This window comes from Grammomys surdaster, unplaced genomic scaffold (genome assembly GCF_004785775.1).
Source record: "Grammomys surdaster isolate TR1022 unplaced genomic scaffold, NIH_TR_1.0 61, whole genome shotgun sequence".
NCBI classification, from domain to species: domain Eukaryota; kingdom Metazoa; phylum Chordata; class Mammalia; order Rodentia; family Muridae; genus Grammomys; species Grammomys surdaster.
Window position 1 is genome coordinate 725,609 of NW_021604563.1, and position 18,942 is coordinate 744,550.

At 37.6% G+C, this 18,942-nt stretch overlaps 1 protein-coding gene across 2 annotated transcripts in view; it reads right to left on the reverse strand.

Annotated features, from left to right (window-relative positions):
• The window catches only part of Cenpi (centromere protein I), a 70,527-nt gene that overhangs the window by 17,559 nt on the left and 34,026 nt on the right, over window positions 1–18,942 (reverse strand). For both annotated transcript variants that reach the window (XM_028779891.1, XM_028779969.1), the window contains exons 16-20: window positions 17,146–17,240; window positions 12,618–12,753; window positions 7,874–7,998; window positions 5,781–5,829; window positions 5,435–5,653 (exon numbers count right to left, since the gene is read on the reverse strand). In XM_028779891.1, the coding sequence (XP_028635724.1) occupies window positions 5,435–5,653; window positions 5,781–5,829; window positions 7,874–7,998; window positions 12,618–12,753; window positions 17,146–17,240 (624 nt within the window). The remainder of the gene's footprint in view (window positions 1–5,434; window positions 5,654–5,780; window positions 5,830–7,873; window positions 7,999–12,617; window positions 12,754–17,145; window positions 17,241–18,942) is intronic.

Sequence of the window (18,942 nt, forward strand, 5' to 3'; positions counted from 1 at the left end):
GTGTGTGAGAGAGAGAGAGAGAGAGAGAGAGAGAGAGAGAGAGAGAGAGCCAGCCATAATGTTGTTAGTGAAGCATTTCTTAAAAGATCTAAAGGCTACTGGTGACAGCATCCCAAATATGTAAAAATGATGACTGTTGACCCTTTATAGCTACATATTCCAGATGTATGGATAATCAACCTAGAATCAAAACTATTGAATCTGCTATGTGTTGAGTAGTATGCTGAGTCCACATAAGAGGAATGATGTGCTGGCATGCCCTGCTGTAGCTCCCCACCGCACTCTTGGTGTCAGCATTGTTCACCTAGCATCTGTGTACTGTTAAAAGGCACAATGGTACTGTCTGGTTGTCAACATGTACGGACTGATTTTCTTACCATCATTCCCTAAACAATCTGTTGTAACAACTCTTTACACAGAATTGACTCTCTACTGGATACTTATTCAAGTAATTAAGGAATGGTTAGTTAAGTAATTATAATAAATACTGTATTGGATAAGCATTTCAGAGATGACTTAAAGAGAGTTTCCAACTTAATGATGGTCCAACTTAAGATAGTTATTTGAATTTTATCAGGAGCCTAGAAGAAGTGCCTACAAGAGGAGGTGCATAGGTTATATGCAAATACTACGTCACTTGATGATGAGACTTCAGCATCTACAGACCTTGCTACCTGCAGAGGTTTCCTAGAGCCTACCAATATCAAGGATCAAACAGATTTTTGGCTCCTGCTTCAGGCAAGTTTGGAATGTTTTTTTTTTTTTTCCGTTTCTCATCTTCTCCATTTTGTTTCTGGAGGATTAAAACAGTATCTCCAGAAAATTTTTGCCAAGCTACTGCAATTTAGTAAGTCTGAAGGCAACCTGCTTCTGCACTCTCAAACAACAAAGAACAAAAACTTTGTGGTTGGTACCGAACTGCAAATGATCACAAGCTATATCCTGATTTCTGATATACACGGGATTGACCAAATGAGGTTTAGGAAATGAGGAGATACAGAGCATGCTGACTAACTCCATACTTTATTTCTCTAAAGTCCAACCTTTCTTCTTGTGCTCCAAGCCACTATTTCAAATTGTCTTCTTAACATTTTGGTCCTGAGTGTCTATAGTCACCCAAAACTTAAATAGATCAAAACACAGCTTCAACTTGCCCTCCTTCATAAACAAGGTAATACCTTCAGTTCTTTCATTAGAATTCCCCTTAGTAATACTTGGAATCATATCAACCCAAACAGAAGTCCTTTGCTCAGTCCTACCTTCAATCACAGTATCTTCAGCAGTCCTGCCTGCACTAAGCACAGATCAAAGCAGTCCAGTTCTATTAGTCTCCATCGGAACCACCCATACAAAATTCATCCTCAGGAGCTCATGTAGACTACAGCAACGCCTCGGTCCCCATTCCTACTTCCACTCAGACTTCCTCTTATAAAAGCTATCCTCCACAAAGAAAGCAGACATCACTAGTAGATGCTGACTTACTGGACTATGACTCTCCTGGAAAATCTCCCCACTGTCTCCTATTGCATTCTTGAACAGACCTGTAAGACAGATGGTCGTCTATGTCTTTTCAGACGTTTTAAAAATCCTGTCTCCAAAGCAACAAAAAAGAATTCTTTTATGTAGGTTCTATATACATTTAAAATATATCCAAGAAGGCCAGCAAGATACCTTAATGAGTAAGAGTGCTTCCTGCTAAGCCTGATGACCTCTGTTCAATTCCTAGAGCCCTCAGGATCAACGGAGAGAAATGACCACTACAATTTGTTCTCTGACTGCCACACGAATATCATACATATGTGAGCTCTACTTCATCAACGCCCCTCCACACACAGGAATAGATGTAAGGTTTTAAAATAAAAAATACTTCCAAGGGCTAAGTTTATTAATACTGAGAATCTGACCTGAAACTTATACAACTATCACTGATCTGAAACTTATACAACTAAACACATCAATAAGGTAAAATTTTAGAATAAATCACACACCATTGTATCAGAGGTTATAAGCAACACATGAACCATACAGTATTCAGATAGTTGTGAGTTAGTTGGTGACTGGGGCTCAAGATACTCTTCAAAACGACAGACAAATGTCATATATGGTGGTTCATACCTATGATCCCACCACGTGAGAAACTGAGGTAAGAGAATTGCCTCAAGTTCCATGCCAGCCTGGGCTACAAAGTGAGATCCTTTCTTTAAAAGAGTGGGGGGATATGAATGTAATTTCCTTTAACTTTTGTTTTGTTTGTGGCACATGGTCTTACTTTATAGCCCAGATTGTTCTTAACCTTAGCAATGTAGTCCAGGCTACCCTTGAATCCACAGTCATCTGATCTCAGCTTCTAAGTGCCAGGGTTATAAGTGTGAACCACTGTGCCCAGCTTACTGTATTACTTTTAAATCCGTTTGCTGAACTATATAGAAACAGTATCAGGAACCAACAAAAATGGTGGTTTCATGTTTTGCCAAATGTACTCTCTATGATGCTAAATTTTTACCTTCTGGAATGAAACTTCACTGCGCATTTTGAAAATCACATTCTGACTTAAAGCAATATGAATTACTAACCCTTTAAATTTGTTTACTTGTGTTCAAGTTCATAATATTCACTACTCTGCAGATTGGTCTTAGTGTCTCTCATTCATGCTCTGTCTCTCAAGGAAAGAATCCATTTTACCTGATTCAGTACATACTTTTCCAATTAAGACTTAGAGAAGCTGCAATTGTATTGAGAGTATGGAGAGATGAGCATCCATTCACTGTTAGAGAAAATACAAGACAACGTAACGTCTTCTTAAAAGCAAGTTAACAATACCCACAAATCTTTAGAAAATGTACCTTTGAGAGCAATTCCACTTGTAGTGGCTTTATCCAACAGAATATTTTGTATATGTGAAGTGTTGTATACAAGAGTATATCTTAATAAAATTATAAGCAAATCATTAATAAGGAATTAAATTCATATAGTGGCGAACACAAAAAAATAATAAAACAGCCTTTCATACACTAATGGTAAACAAAACCATGTTGGAGATAGATCAAATATGAAAACATTTTAAAATAGGGACCAGAAAATTGTCTTGAGAGAATATCCTGTATACCAAAACGTTTACCAGCATCTCTGGTTGTAGCCACTAGATGTCAGCATTCCTACTCTCCAATTGGTGAAAACCAAAATTGCCTCCAGACATTGCAAACCCTGTTGAGGAGGGAGTTAGCCTTGGCCTTGAACTATTTATTGCTTTCAAGTACTAAACAATGGCTACCAAAGAAAAACCCTCAAAATATTCAATTATGATGCAAATTAATCAATATATAATAACTACCACTCCCCAAGCAACCACTCTGTGCCAAGCATACCGAGATTCGCATACATCATGAAATATACTATTTACAATACAATTAATTATATATTATCATTCTTATTTAGCAGATAAGGGGAACTGGGTATGGCAGTACTTCTCCTTAATTCCAGAACTCAGGAGACTGAGGAAAGTTGAGAGTTTAAGACTAGACCAGGCTATTCAAGGAAAACCTGTCTCAAACACAAAATACAACAAAATCTCCATAAGGTAATCGAAGGCCAAAACCTTTTTAAAAAAGCTTATCTAAGATCAATGTTATTAAGCAAAGGCATAGAATTTGACCCATATAGTGATACTCAATGTTTTAGTTTGTTTTGAGACATCTCAACATTTATTCTGATGTGTCTGCCTCAAAGCAAACAAGCAAAGAAGGTAAAAACTAACAAAAAATTAACCAAAGAATTTCTATTAAACTTCAATTAGACCAGCAAATGTCTGAGACACTGGAACCATAACCTGCTCCTTCCTGGAGAATATGGCTATGGGTTCAAGGCTCTCTTCCTCCAAGACATCATGCAAAGCAAAAAGGCTACATTCCAGCCTCAATCAACCACCCAAGAATACCAGAATGTTCATCTTTGTCCCAGCATGTTCATTAGGCACAGATTCCACGCTGGCTGGAGTATACCAAAGACTAGAAGCTTCTACCTTACATCATGGCTAATACAGTGGCTCGGGGATTTTTCTAGGGAAGGAAGCAGTAGACACTAGAGTTTAACTCATCTATAAAAAGTGAAATTATATCATTTGTAAGAAAATAGATGGAATTAGAGATCATATTAAACAAAACAAGCCAGCCAGAGTTACATAAGATTAAGATTTCTCTCTCTCTCTCTCTCTCTCTCTCTCTCTCTCACACACACACACACACACACACACACACACACATACACACACACTCTCAGAATAAAAGGTCTGAATAGTTTTTACAAAGAAAATAGAAAAGTGGCCAATGAATATAAAAAATAGAAAAATCCAGTTACAATGGCAATGCAAATCAATATCACAATTCAATATTATCTGATACCCTTAATAAAAAATAAAAATATAAATAACAAACACTGGGAAATATGTGGAAAAATGGAATCTTCACATTGTCTTTTTGTACTTCTTTACATTTATTTTCCTTCCTTCTTTTCTTCTCTCCTTTCCTTCCTCCTCCCTTCCTCCCTCCCTTTTTTCCTTCATTTCTGAGACAACATCTCACTGTGTGTCCCAGGCTAGTCACGAACTTACAACCCTAACCTCAGTTTCCTGTGTGCACTACCATGCCTGTTTTGGTGTTTGCTTTTGCTTGGGGCTTTGGTTTTGAGTCAAACCAGCTTGAAACTCTTGATCTTCCTGCCTCAGCCATGAACATCCTTATTTATGCTAAGTTGTTTACTGACAGTCTCCCCAACTACACAGAAGGATCTTGCTCATCACATGTGTATTTGAGACATCTAGTCAAAGACCATTGCCCTAACTCTGTACTGTTTTCATTGTTAGGGTTCTCAATGTTCTATCTGGTTAAGTAACTTGTCAATCCAAATTCTTCTCGCATATCTGTAATAACATTGTATCATTTAATATATACACATCATAAATAATCCCCAAGTCCCTAATAAGATTGAAAATGGTAGTCTTGCCAATTATCTAAGAAGACATACATACCTAGCCACATCCACTTATTTTCACCACATTAAATCAACAAGCTTCAAGGAGGAATAGAAAAACGTTGCCTAGCTTACACTTTCTGCCTTAGGAGGGATCCAGAGGAGCTTTTATTCTGTGAAGGCCTTCCTTACCACGACAACTGAAGCAGAACTGAACATGGAACATTCTTACGTTGGTCCTTCCCTCATACCACCTCATTACGTTATAATACTTTGTTAACAAGTCTGTCTCGATAACAGGGTCAAGCTCTCTTAGAGAATAGATATTTAAGTTCCTTAAAGCCTGGTATCACTACCAATTTTTGTTAGCACTAAAAAATCTGAACATGCCTTGCAACTCAGATATAACATTTCCTATTTTCAGTCAGTGTTACCACATGAAATCTAAAGGCTCTTTAAATACACTTACCTGTAGCAAAAAGGAAGCTGCATAGCTCAATAGAGAAGGATGGTAGACAAAATTTAAGGTGTTTTTATACTCTGCTTCTCCAGTATTTTCTATGATTTGGGGATCAATGTATACTCCTTTTTCAAATGGTCTGGACATCCATAGGCAACAAACCATAGTTGTCAAATAGTAATTAAATTCTTTGCAGACCTTGCTGCTGAGATTGAACTCTGATTTTGCCTGATGGAAAAGATAAAATAGCCATGAACATCTATTATGCTTGTCCACTTTATTCTTAACAAGTTCCACATATCTATACTTAAATATTTACAAAAATGGTCATTTAACACTGGTTTATCCTTCATACCTTCTGCAAAGAGTTCCTTTTTTTGGCAGCTGTTAAATTTTCACGATACCTAATAATAAAAACAAACATAATAACACATTCAAAATGCTGTTGGATGGAATACTTCTGAATGTAAAGTCAATTCTTTAAAAATGTACATTTTAGTTCCATTGGTAAAATCCCTGTCATAGAAGTACAACTCCCTGCATTTAGCTCTCTAACACCCGCATAGAAACCAGGTTTGCTTGCACATATCCCTAACACTAGCACTGTAGATCTCTGGAGCTCACCATCTAGCTGGTGCAGGGAGTCAGTGAGCTCCTAGCTCACTTAGAGATAAAGTGCAAAGCAACAGTGGAAGACACCCGACAGTCACCTCTGACCTCCACGTGAATATGCATGCAAGTGTACATACACAATCATGCGCGCGCGCGTGCACACGCACACGCACACACACACACACACACACACATTGTAAACAAATGCAATTGAAAAAAAACACAAATATCTAGTTGTCTAGTTAAAGATTTTACACTTCTGTGGTACATTTTCTATAAAGAATTTTTAAACTTAGGGTTTACAAGTGGAATTCAGCTTCAGACCATGTGTGTGGCATGCATGAGGCCCTGAGTTCAACTTCGAGTACTGCAAAAAATAAATAAAAAGAGGCTCAAAACTGAGTTGGAGGCTGACAAGACAGCTTGGTGAATAAAGTGCTTGCCATGAACTCTGATGATCTGAGTTTGGTATGCAGAACCCATGTACTAGTATAAGGAAAGAACTGACTGGGCAAAGTTGGTCTTGGCTCTCCAGATACAAACTGTGTACATGCACAGCCGCATACAGACAGACACAATAACGATAAACTTTTAAAAACGGAGTCAGACGTTTCAGACGTGCTCTTACTGTAAATATAATTCAATAGAAAGAAAACAAACAATTGAAGACATTCTTTTAGTGTTTCATTATTAAAGAAAGCAGCCAATCACTGATACAGAACACATTTTCTTTCCATAAAATAAGGTACAGTAAGCCAGTGAGATGACTGAGCAGGCAAAAACTCTTAACACTCAGCTTGATTAACCTGACCTTGATCCCTGGACCTCACAGGGTGGAAGAAGAAAACAGAAAACAGACTCTTGAAAGTTGTCCTTTGACTTCCACACGTATTGTCACACACACACACACACACACACACACACACACACACAAAACAAAACAAATAAATGTCAAAACGTTTAGTTTAAAGGTACAGCAGAACATACAATAAAATCTAGAAACATAATCCTTGTCTTATCTGAGAACTGCTGTCTAAATAAATCATTTCTACATATTTAACATTGACAAAGCTCTACAAAGAGGAAAAGGCCAGAAATAAAGCCTGGAGGGTCACAAGGCTGGAAATAAGTTAGTCCTCTTGCCTCCCTGAAAACGTTCTTTTTTACCAGAAAAACTACATACACTTCCACAGTTATCAACAAGTGATTAATTTTTCTTTAACATGAAAACTTTAATTAACAAAGCTGAGTGCAACAGCGCAATTACAAAACAAACCAATCCATAACAAAGACTTTTAATTCCATATGCCCTACAGGGGAACTGAAAAACAGCACAGCTACAGTTTTAGTGTCTTAGTCTACCTCCATAACACACCTTGAAATCACTTATAAAGTTAAATATGGCAGAGTCAGGAAGAGAAATAATATGTTTTCACTCATTTGTGGATCCAATATTTTATATGGAAAGAAAATATCATTTATACATACATATGATAAAACAGAAGCAATACTGGAAAATGGAAGTAGACTAGCGAGAAGGGGTAAAACAGAAAAGGCATGCAGGAGCAAATCTAACCAGGGAGCATGATGCTCTCCAATGAACATGTCTTTAGAAAAACCAACACTATGTACAATGAGTATGGTTCAAAATAATAAAAATAATAACATAGCTTTCATAGCCTTATATTACAAAATCATATATCCCAAAAGCCATGTTACCTATTTCCAAAAACCCTGGCAGAAAATTGATAGGAATTTTATTATAGTTAAATGCTGAAGAGAAAATTATGGAGTAGTAATTCATAAACTCATTTAAAGGGAGATGGGGGCTTATACCTGTACATAATGTAGCAGAGTTGGTTCAAGATAGTGGCATCCAGACTTAGGAGTGCAGAATGGAAGATCACAGGAGGAAACAACACTACCAGTGGAAGGTCATAATTAATATATATGTCACACACCTTTTGGAAAGAATATTAATACATAGATTATTGTCCATTAATCAATAAGGTTTACTTAAAGAATTGTCACTATAAGATAAACAATAATATATCACTACATTTGAACCTATCTAATTCCTAAATAAAAAGGGTTGCTATTTGTCTGTTTAAAATACATCTCATCCCTCTTGCCTGGTCCTTTTGGCTAGGGCAGACAGCTAGCTGGTCTGCTCCTGTGAAGACACCATATCCTGAACCATCCTAGAGGAACCACTGTACTCAGAGGAGCAGGATTTCAGGATCCCAGAGGTGGCCTGAGTCCCAGGAGTTTTTCCTGGAGGTTAGGATCACAAGATCACAGAGACATTTGGACTCTGAGGAGTTCTGACACAAGCAAGATAACTGGAAAGAGAGACTCCAGTCAGACACAGTGAGGGCAGGTAACACTAGAGTTAACCAGATGGCGAAAGGCAAGCGCAAGAACATAAGCAACGGAAACCAAAGTTTCTTGGCATCATCAGTGCCCAGTTCTCCCACCATAGCAAGCCATGGACACCCCACCACACCAGAAAAGCAGGATTCAGAATTAAAATCACTTCTCATGATGATAGAAGATTTTAAGAAGGACATAGGTAACTCCCTTAGAAGTACAGGAGAACACAGGTAGAAGCCCTTAAAGAAGAAACACAAAAATCCCTTAAAGAACTGCAAGAAAACACAATGAAGGAATTAAACAAAACCATCCAGGATCTAAAAATGGAAATAGAAACAATAAAGAAATCTCAAAGCAAGACTACCCTGGAGATAGAAAACCAAGGAAGGAGATCAGGAGTCATAGACGAAAGCATCACCAACAGAATACAAGAGATAGAAGAGAGAATCTCATGTGCAGAAGATACCATGGAAAACATTGACATAACTGTCAAAGAAAATGCAAAATGCAAAAAGCTCCTAATCCAAAACATCAAGGAAATCCAGGACACAAAGAGAAGACCAAACCTAAGGATAATAGGTATAGATGAGAGTGAAAATTGCCAACTTAAAGGGCCAGTAAATATCTTCAACAAAATTATAGAAGAAAACTTCCCTAACCTAAAGAACAAGATGCCCATAAACATATAAGAAGCCTACAGAAAACCAAATAGACTAGACCAAAAAAGAAATACTTCCTGTCACATAATAATCAAAACATCAAATGCACAAAACAAAGAAAAATATTAAAAGCAGTAAGGGAAAAAGGTCAAGTAACATATAAAGGCAGACCTGTAAGAATTACACCAGACTTCTCACCAGAGACTATAAAAGCCAGAAGAGCCTGGACTGACATACAGACCCTAAGAGAACACAAATGCCAGCCCAGACTACTACACCCAGCTAAACTCTCAATTACCATAGATGGAGAAACCAAGATATTCCATGACAAAGCCAAATTTACACAATATCTTCCCATAAACCCAGAACTTCAAAGGATAATTGATGGAAAACACCAACACAAGGAAGGAAACTACAACCTAGAAAAAGCAAGGAAGTAATCTTCCAACAACCCCAAAAGAAGATAGCTACACAAACATAATTCCACCTCTAATAACAAAAATAACAGGAAGCCAAAATTATTTTTCCTTAATATCTCTTAACATCAATGGACTCAATTCTCCAATAAAAAGATGTAGACTATCAGACTGGATACATAAACAGGACCCAGAATTTTGCTGTATACAGGAAATGCACCTCAGTGACTATACAAAATATCAACAAAACCAGGAGCTGGTTCTTTGAGAAAATCAACAAGATAGATAAACCCTTAGCCAGATTAACCAGAGGGCACAGACAGATACTACCTCAGAATAAAAGGATAGACAACAATTTTCCAAGCCAATGGTCCCAAGAAACAAGCTGGAGTAGCCATTCTAATATCAAATAAAATGACTTTCAACCAAAATTAATCAAAAAAGATAAGGAAGGACACTTCATACTCATCAACGGAAAAATATACCAAGATGAACTCTCAATTCTGAACATCTATGCTCCAAATGCAAGGGCACCTACATACATAAAAGAAACTTTACTAAAGCTCAAAACACACATTACACCTCACACAATAATAGTGGGGGATTTCAACACCCCACTCTCAGCAATGGACAGATCATGGAAACAGAAACTAAACCGAGACACTATGACATTAACAGAAGTTATGAACCAAATGGACTTAACAGACATCTATAGAACATTTTGTCCTAAAACGAAAGAATATACCTTTTTTCAGCACCTCATGGTACCTTCTCCAAAATAGAGCATATAATTGGTCATAAAACAGGCCTCTACAGGTACAAAATATTGAAATAATCCCTTGCATCCTATCAGATCACCACAGACTAAGTCTGGTCTTTAATAATGACAAAACCAATGGAAAACTCACATGCACATGGAAACTGAACAACGCTCTACTCAATGTTGTTCAAGGAAGAAATAAAGAAAGAAATTAAAGACTTTTTTAGAATTTAATGAAAATGAGGACACATCATACCAAAACTTGTGGGACTCCATGAAAGCAATGCTAAGAGGAAAACTCATAGTTCTAAGTGCCTACAAAAAGAAACTGGAGAGGGTATACATTAATAACTTGACAGCACACCTAAAAGTTCTAGAACAAAAAGAAGCAAATACACCCAAGAAGAGTAGACAACAGGAAATAATCAAACTCAGGGCTGAAATCAACCAAGTAGAAACAGAAAGAACTATACAAAATATCAACAAAACCAGGAGCTGGTTCTTTGAGAAAATCAACAAGATAGATAAACCCTTATCCAGATTAACCAGAGGGCACAGAGACAGTATCAAGATTAATAAATCAGAACTGAAAAGGGAGACATAACAACAGAAACTGAGGAAGAAATGGGGTAAGGAGATAACATCTGAAATGTAAATAAAATATTCAATTAAAAAAATAAAACAAAATCCATCTCATCAAACACCAACCTTAACTCAAAATTATTTCTAAGACCATTATTAAAATATTTCATTTGGTAGGCCAAGTGGTGTACGCCTTTAATCCCAGCACTTAGGAAGCAGAGGCAGGTAGTTCTCTATGAGTTTAAGGTCAGCCAAGGCTATACAGTGAGATTCTGCCTCAAAAAATACTATTTTTATTATGGGACTGGGGAGATGGCTCAGTGGTTAAGAGCACTGTCTGGTCTTCCAGAACGACTCAGCACCCACATGGTGGCTTACAATTATCTATAATTCCAGTTCCATGGGATCTTCTTCTTGCCTCTGTGGCAGCAAGTATTCATATAATGTACAGATGGTAGTGCAGGCAGAACACCCATACAAATAAAATAAAAATAAATCTTTAAAATTCATCTTAGCACTGGAAAAAAAGATGTTAGAATAAGGAAGCATTTTTTTCTCCCCAAGTTTCTCCAATATTTATTTGTCATAATCAATTAACTGGCAACCTGAAAAACAAAGGAACATATTCTTCTAGGCAAATATGAAATAAAGGCTGGAGATTCGTTGTCAGTAGGCAGAATGTTTGCCTAGCACAAAAAAGGCCCTGGTTTCAATACGCAGCACCATATAAGCTAGGAGTGGTGATGTAAGCCTTTAATCCTGGTATAGCAGGTGAGAGGATCAGATGATCCTGTGTGCTGGCTAGTTTTACATCAACATGATATAGGCTAGAATTATTTGAGAATAGCAAACCTCAAATGAGAAAAGAGCTCCACCAAACTGGCAACCCTGTGGATAGTGTTCTTGATCAATGTGGGAGGACCCAGCTCCCTGTGGGGGGGGGGGTGACACAGTGGTCTTGGATGCTATAAAAAAGCAGGCTGGGCAAGTCCTGAGGAGCAAGCCAGTAAGCACTGATCCTCCACGGTCTTTGCTTCAGTTCCTCCCTTTAACTGCCTGCCCTAAATTCCCTTCATGATGGACTGTAATTAGGACATGTAAGCTGAAATAAACCCTTGCTCCTCAAGTTCTTTTTGGTTGTGGTGTTTTATTATAGCAATAGAAACCCTAAGACACTTAGCTATACATTAAATTTGTGGCCACCCTAGGCTACGTGAGACCTACCTCAAAAAGAAAGAAAAACCAAAAAGATATTAATGAACGAAAATAGAGAACTGGGGAGAGGAAGAATATAATGGGCACTTAGCGGTGGTGATAGTTTTGTCGATGTTAATCCTACAAAACAATAAAAAACCTAAAATTATAAAATTATTAGGTACCAGAAAAAAAATCAAGCAGTTGCAAGTCAGAAGTACAAATCTGAAGAAGCAAGATAACATTTTCTTTTCTTATGCCAAGGGACAGAAATAAACATAGATGAACAAAAACATGATGCTAGACACAGATCCAGAACCAGCTTGTTTATAAGGTCAATATATATTACTGTGGTATCTGAACTAAAAACAACCAAATTTTCTTCTATACTCATTCTATCAAAGTCAGTTGTTCAGATGAAATAACACTTGCTATATTAAAGTCAGTTACTAAGGTAAAAATAAACCTTTAATTTCAAAATATGGTTATTTTAACTACTTAGTAAGATCATAACATACTTTACTGATTATACATGAAATCTAAATCATAGGCTAATGAGGTGACTAGCTGTTATAAATATATGATTTGTGTACTACCTTCTCATAGAAGTCCAAAATAAAGTGCAACAGTAATGTACTGCTGCTCTCCAAGCGCACTGCTACCATGGACAGCCAGCCAATGTACTCAATTAATTCAGACACAGAACTCATGGATCCACCCAAAGTTGTCTCTCTGCAATAAGAAATCATAATACTTAGATATATACCAGTAAAAGTGCTCAGCTTTCAAGTTAAAGATAGGCAATATAAAGCAATAGATGGGCAAGGAATTCAAAAACTCTAAGTTCTTCAATGTACAATTTACATTTTTTTAAAAAATAAAGGCACAGTGATTAACCATAGTATTACTCTTAGTGGTAGTTGTTATCTTCCTCGTCTTCCTCCTCCTCCTCTTCCTCTTCTTTTTTGAGATATGGCCTCACTATATAGCTCTGGCTAACCTGGAACTCACTACTACAATGCAGAACTCAACAGATCTGCCAGCTTCTGCCTACCAAGAGCTGGGATTAAAGGCATGCACCACCAAGGCCCAGTACTCTTGTCTTCTAAGGAACCATTAAGAGCAACTCAATTTTAGCACTTGGAAGGTACTTAAGGAAGGTCAAGAGTTCAAATGCTAAGGTTGAGGGCCACTAGAGATACATGTACCCTGTCTCGAAAAATGAAATAAAATGAAAATGATATATATGGGACTGAAGAGATGGCTAGGAGGGTAAAGCATTTGTCATGCAAGCCTGATATCATGAATTCAATCCCCAGAACCCATGGACAGTTGAAAGGAGAAACTCAATTCCCCAGCTTTGTCCTCGGACACTCCCACACACCATGGCATCATGTGTATATGTACATGTAACATGTATAAACACACTGCCAGACTAATAATAAGCACTACAAAATTTTAGAAACTGTTAACTTTGGGTATCATAATGGTACATTTTAACAGCTGAGATGATATCTATGTTTCCTAGGAATTATTCACAGAAGTGCATTGCTTTGGATAATGCATATTCCATGACCGGTAAGGAAGGCATTCTTGTTAGAATGACCCAAGACAGGCTCAGTCTTGTTAATGAAATAAAAAAGGGGAAGAGGCAGAGAGCCTTTGGGGCTGCCTGGCAAGAGTCTGAGATGGGCCAAGGACAAGGAAATGGGCTGCTTGGCTGGAATATAACATTGGCCAAGGACAAGGAAGTAAGCTTCAGGCAAGAATCTGACATCAGGCTAGAACAAAGAAATAACTTCAGGCAGGAATCTAAATCTTAGGGTAGAACAAAGAAGTAATCTCAGGCAGGAATGTAAATATTAGGCTAGAACAAAAAAGTAATTTCAGACAGGAATCTAAATCTTAGGCTAGAACAAGGAAGGAGACTTCAGACATGAAAATCACTTTGGGCTAGGAGAGGGAAGTAGGCTCAGATACTTTGGTCATCCTGATAAGCCCTTAGAAACAGTGATCATGAGCCGGGCGGTGGTGGCGCACACCTTTAATCCCAGCACTTGGGAGGCAGAGGCAGGTAGATTTCTGAGTTTGAGGCCAGCCTGGTCTACAGAGTGAGTTCCAGGACAGCCAGGGCTACACAGAGAAACCCTGTCTCAAAAAACCAAAAAAAATTAAAAAGAAAGAAAGAAACACTGATCATGGGAGTGTTCATGTAGTTGGGTTTAATGCCTTGCTTGTTCTTTGACTATTTGTGTTTATTGTCTTGCTTGTTACTTGACTATTTGCATCTATTGTATTGCTAGACCCTCAACCTAGAACTGACCTTAATACATGCATGTAATCAAAGTGGTATAAAAGCATAAAGGAGGACAGGGGATGGGATAGGAGGTTCTGAGGAGGGAAATGGGATAACATCTGAAATGTAAATAAATAAAATATCCACTAGAAATAAAAAAAGGAATAATCCAAGGAGAAGAGTAAACAGTGAAGAGCAGTTTGGGGCTAGAGAGATGGTTCAACAGTTGAGAGAATGTACTGCTTTTACAAGGATTCTAAGTTCGATTCCAGTGGGTGGCTCACAATCATCAGTAAACTTTAACTCCAGGGGATTCAACACTTTGGCCTCCAAGAGCACCTGCACTCACCTGTACACATCATACATATACATTTACTAAATACCAATAAAAATAAAAGTTCTTAAAAAGAAAAGCAATTGAGTCAGTAACTATTGAAACTGGATGACAAATACTTAAGTGTAGTGGTTAATCTTGACTCTTAACTTGACAGGATCTAGAACCAGCATGGAAACCAACCTCTAGTCATATCTGTGAGAGATCAGTTAGATTAGGTTAACTGACGTGTAGGAAGACTCATCCTAAACGTAGGTGGTACTATTCCATAGGTTGAAGTCCTGAGCACAAGCATGACTTCTTCTGTTTCCTGAATGTCAATAAAACATGAACAGCTGCCTCATGGTCCTGTAACCATCCCTTCCCCACCAGAATGGACTACACACTCTCAACTGTGAGCCAAAATAAACCCTTTCTTCCTTCCTTCCTTGCCTTTTGCCAGGTACTTTTGTTGTTGCAACAAAAAAGTAATATACTAGGGGTTGGTAACATTGTCCTGTTTGTGTGTGTTTCTATCTTTGGAATTATTTTTATTGTCTATTCATAATTTTAAAAGTATTTTTTTATTCCATGGGAGTTTTATACAATATATTTTGATTATATTCACTTCAACTCTTCCCTTTAACTCCTCCTACCTCCCTATGCCCCCTCAACTTTATGTTCTTTTTTCTAATTTAATAAGCCATCAAGTCCAAATTTGTGCTATCCATGCGTTTCTGAGGGTTATTCATTGAAGCATAGACAGCCTACCTGAAGGAAACTGAGTTTATCCCAGAAGCTATAAAGGATCCTTAGCTACTCAGGGGTGGAGTCTTCTGGACCAGTAGCATATTGACCAGCTTGCTCTTATGCAGGTCTTATGTAGTGCATGAGTACAGGGGTCCTGTGATGGCCAGAAGACACTGCTTCATTCCAGCCCACTCAGACCTGAAGTGGAAACTTAAGGGTTCTTTGGAAAGTCAGTTGTATGGTGTTTTGTTGGGGCAAACATGTGAAAGAATGTTTTGTTAAAGCAGATATAGGTCAAAGAGTAAGGCAGACTCATGAATGAACATTTCACTGAAACAGACACAGGAGAGAGGATTTTTGCTAAAATGAACACATGAAAGGACAAGTGATGAAAGATTGTTTACTAACAACACACATATATTGGTCCACCTTACATTGTATAGTTCAGCAACATTTGTTGGGACTCCATAGAGAGAAACACACAAAAAACTTGTGGTGGTGTGCTGCAGTTTCTTGCAGCTTCCATGGACTTGGGCTGATTGGCAGAGTGATGTCAACCAAGACAGTTGCACAGTACTAAGACACATGCTAAGACAAAACACGCGCTAAGGTAAGACACATGCTAAGGCAAGACCCATGGAGGACACATGATGTTTAGAGAGTATAAATAGGACTCAAGGGACACTGACTGAGGCCAAGCTATGCTACTTACAGAGCTAGTTATAAAAAGCTTATGAGTCTCACATCTTCACTGATCTTTGTCTTCCTGAGAGAGACACAGCAGAAAACTTTTCCTGGTGTTCCTCAGGGTCTGGTCTCTCGTGCTGACTAGTGCCAAGGCTGAGGCCTGGCTGTCTCTGCTAGGTAGTGCCACCAATGCTGATTCCTGTTTGCTATCCCAACTCTACCAAACTGGACTGCTGGACTCCGTTAAGTGTTTGTCAGTGAATTGAGCTGCCTTTGCTACTAACCTATAAATGAAATTGTCAATTTCCAGACAACACAAACAGGAGCTGCTCCAAAGAACCTTTCTAAACAGGTCCATTTCCCCCATATCCTTTCTTTTCTACTACCTTTAGTGGATGGTAGGCTAAAAGGGAGGTTAAAGCGTTTAAAAACCATCATTAAAAATAAGGGTTAAAAAAATTAAAGTTACACAGCTTTTAGAATCTTTCCACTTCTCTTCAGTGATGGTCTCTCTTACCACAATTTTGATTATGCTTACAATTTTCTATAATATGAGATTTTAAAAGCATTAATGAATAATGTAGCTGGCAGAATATAAGAGAATCCAAAAAGACAGAAAGAATCAAATAACCTGATTATGTAATCCCTTGAAAGCATACATTTAATGGAAATTCAAATTCATTTTTAACTCCAAAGCCCTGATAAATTAACGTGTGTAACCAAAATACACCTCAGAAACAAAATCCACCATTAAAATTGAGTCAACATATAAAATGCATTATATAAAGTAATTTAAATAGAAGTCAAAGCTGCAGTATAAGTTCAATATTCCTTTTTTGCTATATTACCTAGTGCCAAGTAACTCAGAAGGGTTGCTTTCTGGTTTATCTAAATAGTAACTTGGAAAACTGGCTTTTCTTTCAGGATTATGGGAATGAAATGTGAAGAGTAACTAAAACATTTCCAAAAAAACTTCTAAGCATTTACATAAAATAATTATGTCACATGCCATATTAGATTCCATATGCAAACATTTATATGTAGAACATTTCTGTGGACAGCCACAGGATTAACTCACAGTGGACTATCTGTCGTGGGTTGCACATGGGCATCTGTAGAGAGCCACAACAGCCAATTCTGCAGTAAGTCTTTCAGACTTTGAAGAACACTACACTGAAGAAGGAAAACAAAACAAATTCATCCAAAGCAAATAGTAGTTAGACCTAACAGAGACTAGAAATGGAAGGGGCCGTGAAGATGGCAGTGCCCCACTTAGAACTCAAATAGTTGCTACTCCAACATATTCAGTCTCCAAAGCATAGATGAATGCAAGAGTATGCTTATGTTACCATTTTTTTTCTAGGACATACTTCAACAAGACTTCCAGCTTAGCCTAGGAACAGAGTTTTCTCTAAATCACACCCCTTTATAATATCCATCAAATAAACCATCATTCTTGGCATGCATGGTCATAAATCTATATATAATGACAGCCCTCAGGAGGCAGAGTTAGGGAGATAAGGAGTTGAAACAGAGTAGTCTATAGCAAGTTTGATGCCAGTCTGGGCTGCAGAAGAGTCTATCTCAGAAACAAAACCATCCCTATTGTCCTCTCAGAGATCATCTCAAGTTTCGACCAGTAAGAGGTCTCCACTTTTTTTCTTTGTGGTCTCTTTTTTGCTGGTTATAACAATTAATCTTCTGTAACTCTAGAAAAGAAACATTTCTAATCTCTGAGTTCTCAGACTTTTTAACCCTGCGTTCCCAGGGCCTCATTTACAATTCCTTAATATCTTCACTGAGCCTCATTTTGGGCCTGAAAATTAAAAACTGCTCTCTATGCTTGACATATTTTCTGTTTCTTTTCCTCCTTTCCCCCTTCCTCCACTCTCAGACATAGATATATAGACAAGTGAATAGGTACATGCATAGTAGGTTGAATCAAAACCAACTGCTGATCAACCACCCTGATCCACACAAATAACAACTGCCTACAGTTCACCCGAACGTCCATGGCTAAGCGGCTCTTTAAACTGCTGGCATGGGTGAAAATTTTGAAAAGAACTCAACTAGAAGATTAGGAGAGAACTGAAAAAGAATTTTTTCCAAAGTAGAGTATCTGAAAATTTAATAGCTGGAATAACTGGTATTTTCATTTGAATAACAGTATTCATATAGTAGTAAGTTACAAGTAATATAATTAGTAAATACAAGTTAATGTGATAGGCAATAAAGTGATATGCAATGAATTATGAGGAATATTAACCAGAACAACCTATTTTTCCTGTAAATGTAGCCAACCTTGAGTCATGTAAGAGGCAAAACGTTTGTAAAAGAAGTATTCTATCATCACTGCTTTCAAAGAAAAACAGGTATTCAATAGGCAAGTGGCTCATGGAGTTTTGTTGGCTTTCATCACTATTGCACTCCCACGGTTCTGAAAAATAATTAGAGCATCATGGCTCACATCCCTAATCCTAGTGCTTGGAAAACTAAGGCAAGAAGACAGATTCAGGTTAAAGGTTATCCTGAGTTCCAGGGAGACCCTGTTTCAAACTCACATCCCTAACTCCCCAAAACTCTCAAAAAAAGAGTAATTAGTATATTCATGAAATATACTAAAATAAGTATTATGTTCAAAACTGTGGCAATGCATTGTGATAAAACTATCTTTACATTCTAAGAGACTAGAACTTTGACTGGATTTCACAGGCAGAGTTAATACTATATCTTGAGATCTAAGCCTGCTTACTGTGTATCTGACCTGTTTGCTTAACCTGCCTTTATGAACAATGTAACAATCAACCCTGCTTGCCTTGGATTTCCCATGGAATCAGCTTTTAAAACCTAAACTAGCGCATAGCTGTCATCTTAA